The sequence below is a fragment of the Otolemur garnettii genome, unplaced genomic scaffold (genome assembly GCF_000181295.1).
Source record: "Otolemur garnettii isolate 467f Iridium unplaced genomic scaffold, OtoGar3 scaffold00128, whole genome shotgun sequence".
NCBI lineage: Eukaryota > Metazoa > Chordata > Mammalia > Primates > Galagidae > Otolemur > Otolemur garnettii.
In genome coordinates, this window is record NW_003852523.1 from 4,804,263 (window position 1) to 4,815,452 (window position 11,190).

An 11,190-nucleotide genomic window follows, 5' to 3' on the forward strand; every position below is an offset into this window, starting at 1 on the left:
GTAACTGGCACTGCCCAGCCAAGTGCCAGGAAAGGACAAGGCCACTGAGGAGGCTAAGGCTGGCACACAGGGCAGTGATAAGGGGCCAGCAGCATCTGTCCGCACCAACACATTGACAGGTGGCCATGAACACAGTTCACCAACTGTCTCCTAGAAAGCCTATTTTCCTCACCCTGCCCATGGGGCACTGAGGGCAGGCTGAGTGGCCACAGTGGTGCTATTCTGTGGAGGAGCATGTGTGCTCAGGGCAGCACCCGGCTGATCATGGCATGTGACATGTGAAGTGCCAGTTCAAACAGGTACCAAATAAAAATGACCTTTACACTGACATGTGGTTTACTAATGGCTATCACTATCTCAGAAGGGCAAATTATCCACAGCAAGTCCTAGAGAGCTGCTGTCCCTGGACTACCCAGCTGGCAGACCCTGATAAGGGGGCACAGGTGTGCATATGTGTACACAGCTGTTTATGAACATTCTTCAGAGATCTCCCCACAGCCATCAGTCTTCATAGACCCTTATCTTGAGACCCTCATACTTGGTCCTCTCTGCAGCCACTTGCACCCTCCAGGCTCTGCAGGCTCTGCCCCAAGGCTGAGGGTGCCCTACCGGCAGGACCTAGCCTATCCCTTGGGAGTGGCAGGAACAGTCATCAAAGCCAGTGTGGGGTGAGGGGTGGGGTGGATGCAGACCCTGGGGCAGGACTAGATTCTGACAAGAGGGACTGGCCTGGGTGAGGTTGCCAGGACTGTGCTGTGGGATCGGCCATAGGGCTCACGGTGTGTGGTGGTCAGCATGAGGCAAGGTGGTGGCTATACTCATTCCTGCACCCTTGGGCCCCAGCTCTACTGATTGTGCCCTGGTGGGACTAGACCTCAGGACCACTGCCCATCTGGACTTAGGTTGTCTTTCCCCTGGACTCTCAACCCAGGGTGCCCTAGAAGCCTTCTCACCAAGCCGACCTGGGGGATTCTTGGGCACTGGCAGCTCCAGCTGCCTCTGAGCCAGAAATTCCATCCCTAGCTTTTTTCAGCAGGCTGGCTCTGAGCAGCTGCTGTCCATTGGGACACACTAAGTGTGGACGCTTACCAGAGGGCCCCAAGGGACAGGGTAGAGAGAGAGGATGTTTGGCTCACAGGCACCAGGGCCTTGGTATAGGTCCTTGATGAGGAGGGCAAGGGGGATGGCTGGGCCCCTTCCAGGCCTCCTCACTGATGGTGGCCTCCACCCAACAGGTCAGGCTGGTCTGGAATTAAGAGCTGTGTCACATTCCGTTCTCGAGGTCTGTTTAATGTATCTGGGGAAAAACATCACAGGACAGTCTCAAGAGTGATGCTCCAATGGCCCTCAGACCCCAAAGCTGCTGGAACATATCTTTCCAGCGCTGGCCCAGGGAAGCAGGCGGCTCAGAGGTTGGGCCAGGGCTGGCCCCGTGGGTCCCTGGAGCACACCAGGGCCAGCATATCCACAGAGACAGGGATACATCCTCCCTGGGTGGGCATGTAGGTGTTAACCCACTTCAGGACAGAAGGCACAATAGTGGGGGCAGGAACCAGCTCCAAGGACCAGAGCCCCTGTGTGTTTATGATGGGGATGTGTCTGCCATCAACCTGAGAACAGCTTCTCCCACAGAAACAGAGAAGCCAAATCTGTTTCTTTCTTTCTTTTTTTTTTTAAAGATCAGAACCTTGTTTAAAACTGCAAGTACCTGGAGCTATGTCACAGTTGATCCACAGGCCTGGGGAATTCAGGCTCCCAGCCCTGTCCTGAGGGTCCATGACTTGTGGAGCTGGTATCCCCTTGGCTGGCACCAAGGACCACCTCATCAGTCCCCATGGACAGAAGGGTTTGCTTCATCCCTGGGGGTGAATGCAGGAAAGCCTGGTGTACCCCAGAGATCCCTTATCAGCCTCCGCTTGGCAATAGAGGCCCAGTGGGGGCAGCACAGCCAGGCAGCTGCTCAGAAGGTCCCCAACAGGCCCCAGCCTCCACTGGGGTGTGAAGCAGGGCTGGGGAAGGGGCTCTCAGGGTCACCAGCAGGGCAAGCTGAGGCCAGGGCCCCTCACTGACAAGGCGTAGGTTAGGGGGACACAGAGGGTCACCCACAAAGGCACAGGGGCTCCATGAGTCACTAGTTCACATTCTAAACACGTCTGTGAAGTCAGGCTTGATTAGCACAGGGAGCACGTAGCAAAGGACTTCCTCAGATGTCAGGAATCCAGGTGACGGCTGGGCTGGGGTAGGAGTGCAGGTGGAGCTGGGGCAGGCTGGCTCTGCTCCTGGGAGGCCAGCCCAAGGCCCCAGGCGCTGCCCTCTGGGTACAGTGGAGGGCACGTGTCCTGCATGCTAGGCGTCTGCTCAGCCTTCTCCTCCAAGGGGCTCCTCAGTTCTTGGGCCAGTGGCAGGGGCCGGTGGTGGCTTCGCTGAAAGTGCCGCCAACCATCGAGCATGGCCCCCAAGAAGTAGAAGATGGACAGGACCAGGAAGTACACAAAGTAGATCCGGAACTGGAACAGAAAGGCCCAGTGAGGCCGGTGGGGCCCAGGCCAGGCTGCACGCCTGCCTGAGACACCTGCCCCTGGACCCTCCAGGAAGTACATGAAGTAGGCTTGGAACTGGAACAGAAAGGCCCAGTGAAGCCAGTAGGACCAGGCTGGGCTGCATGCCTGCTGGAGACACCTGTTCCCAGAACCCCCCACCTCCCATTCAGAGGCTGTTGCCAACACTGCACAGGGTCAGAGGCCCCAGGAGTCTACCCAGTTTCTTGCCATGCCTGGGGCAGCCCTAATGTAGGGGCTCCCTGACACCCATGCTTTGTGGGGCTGAGTTCTCATGGCTACCTAGATAGCACAGGGACATGCATGAGTGCCAGAACTTTCCATCTAGCAGAGCTAGGCAAAGAGAGCTCCTACGTAGGCCCTGGGCCAGCACAGAGCCCTCTGTGGCCCTGCAGCCTGAGCTAGTCTCTGTCCTGATGGCAGAAGCTGCACATCAATGACAGAAGCTGCACATCAATGACAGAAGGAGCCGTCCCAGTTGTGGGATCACTTCTCCTGGTTCTTACAGCCACCACAAGCAAGAGGGACTGGACACATCCCCCAGACAGTGGGGAAGAACTACATCATTCCCACAAGTACCACAAGGTTCAGGAGGCCAGGGTGGTCACGGGGTATCCCAGGGCCATAGCCCAGAGCAAGTCTGAGTCCTGAGAGGCCTGTCAGCACTGGCACCCTTCAGGAAAGCTCATTTTTAAAGTTAGGAAATCAACCTTTGAGGATGCTGCTTCCAGGAAGACAGGGATGACATACAATGACAGATGAGGTGCTGCAGAGCTGGCACAGAGCTGACAGGGCCAGGACTGGGAGCCACCAGTACTGCGCTCTCTGGGCTTTGTTCTCTTGGCCTCCTACATTTTGGAACTGAAGAAATCAGCAAGCGAGAAATGCCAGCAGGCTCAGAAATAGCCCAGCATGAGAGGCTCTCCCAGCCAAAGGCCAGGAAAGGGCAGCCCAATAGGAGGCAAAACTAGATCGCTCCCCGGGCCGGCCACACACTGCCCATGGCAACAAGGTGTGGGGTCCCAGACTGCACCCTCAACAGGCTACAATGAGGTCCTGAGTTGCTGTGCTGGCTGCTATCAGACAGGCCAAGAAGGGCCTGGACGTCACCTGCACCTAGTGGTAGCTGGGTGCCCATGCCCTCACCTGGGAGGTGATCAGATGAGGCTACGGGGAGAGTCTGGACTTTCACTGCATGCACCCTTGGGTGTCACAAAGGCTGAGTGGGAAGCCTGGACTTCACCCCACCTGGCTATAGCAGGGTGCACAATCTCCTTTCTCTGCTAGAGTTTAGTCGGGAAAAACCAGCCCAAACAGGTTTACATGAGATCCAATCTCATAACATCACATTCCTAATGCCTGCATTTCAATCAGAAGTCACTCCTACAGAGAATCACCAGGATCTCAAACTGAATAGAAGACAATCCACCAAAATCAGGACAGAGATGTTAAAATTACCTGAGAAAGGTCTTAAAGCAGCCACCATAAAAGTGCCTCCTTCAGTCAGCACTGCCAGCAGCGCTGGAAACAAATGAGAACAATGACCTCAGCAAAGAAACAGGAGAAATAATAGAACATAACTGAAAGATGCAACAACCAATACAAACATACCAGCAAGTGGAAAGACGGAGAAACCAGGGAACTAGAGACAGACCAGCAAACTTGCCCTGTCTCAACAAGCAGACTGAAAAACACAGATAAAGCCTCAATCCAGGGACAACGTGGGAAAAGACAGAACACTTGTGTCACGGGAGTTCCAGAAAAAGAAGAGAAAGGGGATGGGGTTTCTCTGGAAACCCACGGACACATCCCAAATTCGGTAAGAAAATAAACTGGACATGTCCCAACTTCGGTAAGAAAATAAACTGCAGATCAAAGAAGCTGAAAGAACCACAAACAGGAAGGCCCAAAAAAACCCACACCAACACACACCAATTTCAAACTTCTAAAAGCTAAAAATAAAAATAAAGAGAAAATCTTGGAATAGCCAGAAAAAACTGATACCTTACAGGAAAAACTGTCTGAATGACAGTGGATTTCCCCTGGCCTCCCAGTCTCACCTACTAAGAAGAAAAACACTATCTACCCAAATTCCTATGTCCAATGAAAATATCTTTCAGAAATAAAAGGGAAATAGACATTCTTAGGTGAAGAAAAATTAAGAGAAGAATTTGTCACCAGCAAACTTACCTAAAATAAAGGCAAAACAAGTTTTTTGGTTTTTTGTTGTTTTTTTTTTTAGACAGAGTCTCATAATGTCACCCTGGGTAGAGTGCCATGGCATCATAGCTCACAGCAACCTCAGACTCTTAGGCTCAAGCAATTCTCTTGTCTCAGCCTTCCAAGTAGCTGGGACTACAGGCACCTGCCACAATGCCCAGCTATTTCTTATTTGTTGCAGTTGTCATCATTGCTTAGCTAGCCTGGCTGGGTTCAAACCCACCAGCCTCAGTGTATGTGGCTGGCAGGCACGCTAGGCGCTGAGCCCAAAAAGAAGTTCTTTAACAAAAAAGAGAGAATAAAAGAATCTTGAAATAATAAGAAGGAAGAAAGAGCACAGTAGGCAAAATACAAATAGATAAACTACTGGGTGGCACCTGTGGCTCAGTGGGTAGGGCGCTGGCCCCATATACGGAGGGAGGTGGGTTCAAACCCGGCCCTGGCCAAATTGCGACCAAAAAAATAGGGGGGCATTGTGGCGGGTGCCTGTAGTCTCAGCTACTTGGGAGGCTGAGGCAAGAGGATCACCTAAAGCCCAGAAGTTGGAGGTTGCTGTGAGCTGTGTGACACCATGGCACTCTACTGAGAGCGATAAAGTAAGACTCTCTACAAAAAAAAAAAAACAAAAAAAATTAGATAAACTACTTTCCTTCTCAAGTTTCCTAAATCATGTTTGCTGATTAATACAAAATTTGTAACACTTACTTATATGGCACTAAAAGTACACAGGGAAAATATTTAAGACAGTTGTACTGACAAAGAAAGGCCAATATTCCACACTTCATTCAGACTGGCAATAAGTGGTAATACATAAAGCAACCACCAAGAGAGCTGTACTGAGAAGTGCCCTCAGAACAACAGACAAAACAAAATTACGAAGAATGTGCAAGTAACCGGCTAGAAGGTGCCAAAAAGAAACCAAAGACTAAAAACTGAGAATAATATGAAACAGCAGACTTAAGCTCTAACACAGAAATTATCACTTGCACACTGACAGAGTAAACACCCCAGATGTTAGAGACTGGCAGGGTGAACTAAAAACCATGAACCTGCCAGCAGCTGTCTGTAAGAAACTCACTTCAAACGTAACAAGATAGGAAGCTCAGAGTGAAAGAATGGAAAAGGCTTTATCATGCTAACAAAGAAAAGCAGGGTGGCTCTGTTGATATCAGAGTGTAAATATCACAGCAAAGAAAGTGACCTGAGACAGGGAAGTTACTCAGTGATGGCAGGGTCAATCCACAGAGACAGACCCTGATCCCAAATGTGCAGGTGATCAACAAAAGGGCTGCAAACACAAGAAGTGAAAACACGATAAAACCAGAAGGAGCGACAAACCCGTAACTGTACCTGGAGACGCCAGTGCTCCTCTCTCCATAAAGCAGACCTGACAGGAAATCCACAGGAACAAAGAAATCAAGAACACATCAGTCAGCAGGACTGGCCAGCACGGGTAGGGCACCCCTGCGCCCCCAGCAGAACACACCTCCTCTCCAAGTTCCACAGAGGACAAACTGACAGAGACAATATTCTGGGCCACAAAACAAATCCCAACAAATGTAAAAGGATGAAAATCATATGGAGTGAGTTTCCTGATCACAAAAGAAAAAAGAAATTAGTAACTAAGAGATAACAGGAAAATCTCAAAACACTTGGAAACTACACAACACGCTCTGAAAGAATGATACACTAAAAACACATTAAAATTAATGCAAACGCAAAGACAACATGGGATACAGCAAAATCAGTGCTGACAGGGGAAACTCAGGCACTAATGCATACGTGAGAAAAGACGAGTAGTCTCAAACCAATAATCTCTCCCCTTAAGAACCTAGAAAAAGACGAGTAGAATAAATGAAAAGCAAGCATAAGGGAGAAAAGAATAAAGTTCTAGGCTCGGCACCCATAGCACAGTGGTTACAACGCTGGCCACATACACTAAGGATGGTGGGTTCGAACCTGGCCCAGGCTGGCTAAATGACAATGACAACTGCAACAAAAAATAGCTGGGCATTACGGCAGCTGCCTATGGTCCCAGCTATTTGGGAGGCTGAGGCAAGAGAATTGCTTGAGCCCAAAAGTTCGAAGTTGCTGTAAGCTGTGATGCCACCGTACTCTACCAAGGGTGACATAGTGAGACTCTCTTTCAAAAAAAAAAAAAAAAAGAATAAAGTTCTACATTGTGCAATAAGGCAAGATAAGCAAATAATACACACATCAGAGAGGAAGAAATTAAATGCCCCCTATTATACAAATGACATGATTATCTTCATGGAAAATCTCAAGGAATCTAAACAACACAAACAAATAAAAACATTAGAAAATTTCCTAGAACTAATAAGTAAGCTCAGCAACAATGCAGGGCAGAAGACACATACAAATATCAACTGTGTTTCTACACACCCACAGAGGGATGTGCACACTGCCATGGGCTGATTATGCCCTCCCCCAATTCTTTTTTCTGCAGTTTTTGGCCAGGGCTGGGTTTAAACCCATGACCTCTGGCATATGGGGCCAGCACCCTAATCCTTTAAGCCACAGGTGCCACCCAAAGTTTCTTTTTCTTTTCTTTTCTTTTTTTTTTTTTGCACTTTGGCTGGGGCTGGGTTTGAACCTACCACCCTTGGTATATGGGACTGGCGCCCTACTCACTGAGCCACAGGTGCCATCCCCCAATTCTTATGTCAAAGCCCTAACCCCCAATGTCACTTTACTTGGAGATGAGGCCTCCAAAGTCATAATTAACGTTAAATGAGATCATAAGGGTAGGGCCCTAATCCAATCTGACTGGTGTCTTTACAAGGAGAGGGAGATTCCAGACAGAACACAGAGAGATGGCCATGTAAAGACATAGAAGCCTGAGAAGCCTGCTCACCCCTCACAGTCATAGATGTCCAGCCTCCAGAATAGTGAGAACAAACTTCTATTGTTTAAGCACCTAAGTCTGTGGTATTTTGTTACAGGAGCCCCAAACAGACTCATGCAGACACTAAAATTTAAAATATTGTTTCATTTGTGATAGCTCCAAAACGAAACAAGTATAACCAAAACATCTACAGTACTTGTATGTGGAAAACTACAAAATAATGAAAGAAATCAAAGGAGATCTAAATAAATGGAGAGATAGACCATGTTCATGGATTGGGAAACAACAGTATGAAGCTATCAATTCCCTAAAACTGACACGCTGCCTTAGTGTAACTCCCAACAAAACTGGGGCAAGACTTTCTGTAGATATAGATATGATTACTCTAAAATGTATCCCAAAAAAAGTATAAAAGGGGAAACAAGTTTGAATAAAAATAAAAAAGTTGGAGGAAACAATCTAGCCAATTTAATACTTAAAATAAAGCTTCATAACTAAGACAATATGGCATTATTAAAAGGACAGCCACACAGCTCAATGGGACAGAATAAAGAATCCAGATAGAGACTGACATAAATATGCCCCAAATTTTGACAAATGTGGCAAAAGCCATTCAATGGAGAGAAGATAAGATGCTAGAACACAGGCCAAAAAATTGAACCTTAACCTGAACCTCACAGTTTATACAAAAATTAACCCTAAATAGATCATAGATTTTAAAGTAAAATTATAAAATCTATAAAAAGAAATTGGTGGAAATCTGAATTTAGGGCTAGGCAAAGCATTCTTAGACTTTATACCACAGGTATGATCCATAAAATAAAAACTGCTAAATCAGAGCTCACTGAAATTAGGAAGATGAAACAAGAAGCTATGGAATAGAAAAAATATTTGCAAACCACATATATCCAACATGACTAGTATCTAGAATATATAAGCATTGCTCGAAACTAAGAGTAAAAAGCAATCAATTAGAAAACGAATAGACTACCCCTGAAGGTACCTGATCTCTTCAGAAAGTGAACAGAAGTTATGAAGAAGCATTTCACCAAAAAGGACATATAAATAGCAAAAGTGCATGAAAGACTGCTCAACAACATTCTTACCCATCAGCCACAACAGATACCACTACGCACCTATCAGAAAAGTTAAAATAGAAAATAATGAGAACACTGAATGCTGCCAGGGATGTGGAGAACTCGGCTCTCCCCTCTACTGGTGGTCGTGAGGTCAGACGGTGACACTGCTCTGGAGAACAACACACAACTACATGGCCCAGCAGCCACACTTCCAGACATACTCCCCAGAGGAATAAAAACCTACATTTATAAAAGAACCTTTGCAGCAGTTTATTAGTAACATGCAAAAACAGAGTACTTCATTCATGAATAAACAAAGGGTACCACTCCCTACCGCAGTGCTACTTGGAGGTGAGAGGGAACTTGCACTTCAGCAAGAGCCTGGACGTCTCCAGAGCAATGTGGCATGAAAAAGCCTGACCACAAAGGGCGTGCAATGTCAGCTGCGTCTACGGAACACCCTTGACGTGACAACAGTCACCAGCAAAGGAGAGGTCAGAGGTTGCCAGTGGTTACAGGGGAGATGGGGCAGGGAGCCAGCTGGACTGTGAAGGGCAGCGGTGGGAGTTGGGAGGGGACAGAATGCTCTGGAACTTACATGCCAACATGCTGGTTGTGATGTGCTACAAACCATAAGATGTGACCACCAGGAAAACTGGGTACAGGGTACATGGATCTCTCCACGCTACTTCTTAAACTACATGTGAAGTTAAAATTCTCCCAAAATAAAGTTTAATTTACAAAACAAACCAACCCAGGCAAGCACCCAGCCAGCCAGGCTCCCATGCCCCCTTACAGCTCCCACCAGTCCCTGCTGTTCTCCTCAGTCGGGATGGCGTGAGGAGGGGATGCCCAGAGCATTGCAGCAAGCCAGGCAAGCCAGATGGGCGGCCGCACCCTCCTCTGGACCCATTAACCCCTGATTGTAAATGAAGGGCCTCATCCCCAGATTACCTTAACAGAGCCAACCAGACCAAAGTCAATGTATTGTTTTCATTCTGACACAAGGCAGCCAGGAGCCTCAGCCACCCTATAACCCCATCGGCCCAGGCCCCACAGCAGAGGCTGTGACTAGGACCAGCTGAGGAAGGAAAGGGACTCCCTCAAAGAAGAACTGCTCCAGCCCCTCTGACCGAGCCCCTGGGGGCCCCTACAGCTCCAAGGCTGGGGGTGGCGGGCAAGTGCTCAGGGCTTGTGCCCATAGGTCAGAAGCCAAGTGTGGTATAGCTGGGGCTGTACTAGGCCCCTGAAGCCTCTCTGGGATAGCTCCTCCCTACCCACACACTCAGGTAGCCACCACCGTCTGGGAACAGGGGACAACTTGGGGCTCCAAAGATGGAGAAGAGACAGACTGCTGCCCAGCTCCATCCAGCCCAGGTATGTGCTGAGTCAACGCAAACGTTCCAGTGTCACATCCCCGCATACCACACTGTCCTCACCTAAAGGGCATTTTCAGCCACCACAGGGCAAGTTTCCTTACAAAACAATAAACAAGTTAAGATGGGGATGCCTGCTTCTGCCCTGTCCTTCCCAGCCAGGCAGACTCAACACCGAGCTTCGGAGCCGCCCACTCAGACAAGCCCTGAGAAGCCTCCTGCCCAGTAAAACTTTGGATCCCAGTAGACAAAGCCTTTGTCCTGCCAGCCAAGATGTCTTGTCCAGCCATAGCCTGGTGGGGCAGTTACTGAGGATCCTGCACTGTCCCCCACCCAGCTAGGTCTAGCTTGTTCAGACAGATCCCTCCTTGGAGTTAAATGTGTGAGTGTCCCGAGTTACACACCCAATAGGGATTTCAGTAGGAAAAGGGAAGAGAGCCACAAGGGGCCTGAAAACTAAGTCTGTGGCTCTATTTGGCTCTCCCTCCTCCTGAGGAGAACAAGCTCAGGCATCATCTAACCAAGGCTCAGGCCACTCACCTGACCACTGCAGGCAAATAGTGGAAATCAAGGACGGGCCAGCATGGTGGACAGTGGTTTGGTCATTCCCACTGACCTGGTTGGTGCCCACCGTGAGAATGCTCAGGCCTCTCTTCTCCCCTATTCCACTTTGCCCAGCATGTCTTCCTGCCCTCCGTGTCCCCAGACCACAGTGGCACCAGGGGAACCCTCGAGTGGCTTTCCTGAGAACACAAACCCAAAATGGGCTCACCTGTGACCAGACTGGAAGGCCCAGGCCCCTCTTGTCTGAGACGATGAGGGTGATGATGGTCTTGAGAATGGTGGCGAAGAATGTGTTGATGCCAAAAACCAGGGCACAGAGCTCTTTTGACAGGGAGGATGCAATCTGAAAACTGGAGGGGAAAGACAGGCCCAAATCAGACCAGCTGTGGAAGAGAAGCAGAGGCCAAGAGCAGACCAGCGGCACAAGCCCCACCCCCATCTCCCGCGCGCACCCCGACCCACGGCTGCCATCTCCCACGTGCACCCCCACCCAGGGCCACCATCTCTCACATCCACCCCCACCCCGG

General features: G+C 49.2%; 1 protein-coding gene and 1 long non-coding RNA gene across 6 annotated transcripts in view; both read right to left on the minus strand.

The window, feature by feature from the left end:
- Nucleotides 1–196: 196 nt before the first annotated feature.
- SLC19A1 (solute carrier family 19 member 1) overlaps nt 197–11,190 on the minus strand; it is a 26,801-nt gene continuing 15,807 nt past the window's right edge. For 3 of the 5 annotated variants that reach the window (XM_023518136.1, XM_023518135.1, XM_003798141.3), the window contains 2 exons: nt 10,872–11,013; nt 1,616–2,507 (listed from right to left, as the gene is read on the minus strand). In XM_023518136.1, coding sequence (XP_023373904.1) covers nt 2,211–2,507; nt 10,872–11,013 — 439 coding nt within the window. In that variant the 3' untranslated portion in view covers nt 1,616–2,210. Of the gene's footprint in view, nt 1,298–1,615; nt 2,508–4,016; nt 4,080–10,871; nt 11,014–11,190 lie in introns of those variants that run through there. The other 2 variants (XR_001161620.2, XM_012810303.2) reach the window with 2 other exon arrangements.
- Nucleotides 1,530–11,190, minus strand: part of LOC111727882 — a 20,866-nt gene continuing 11,205 nt past the window's right edge. Inside the window, exon 3 of the long non-coding RNA XR_002775318.1 lies at nt 1,530–1,620. This is a non-coding gene — a long non-coding RNA (uncharacterized LOC111727882). The remainder of the gene's footprint in view (nt 1,621–11,190) is intronic.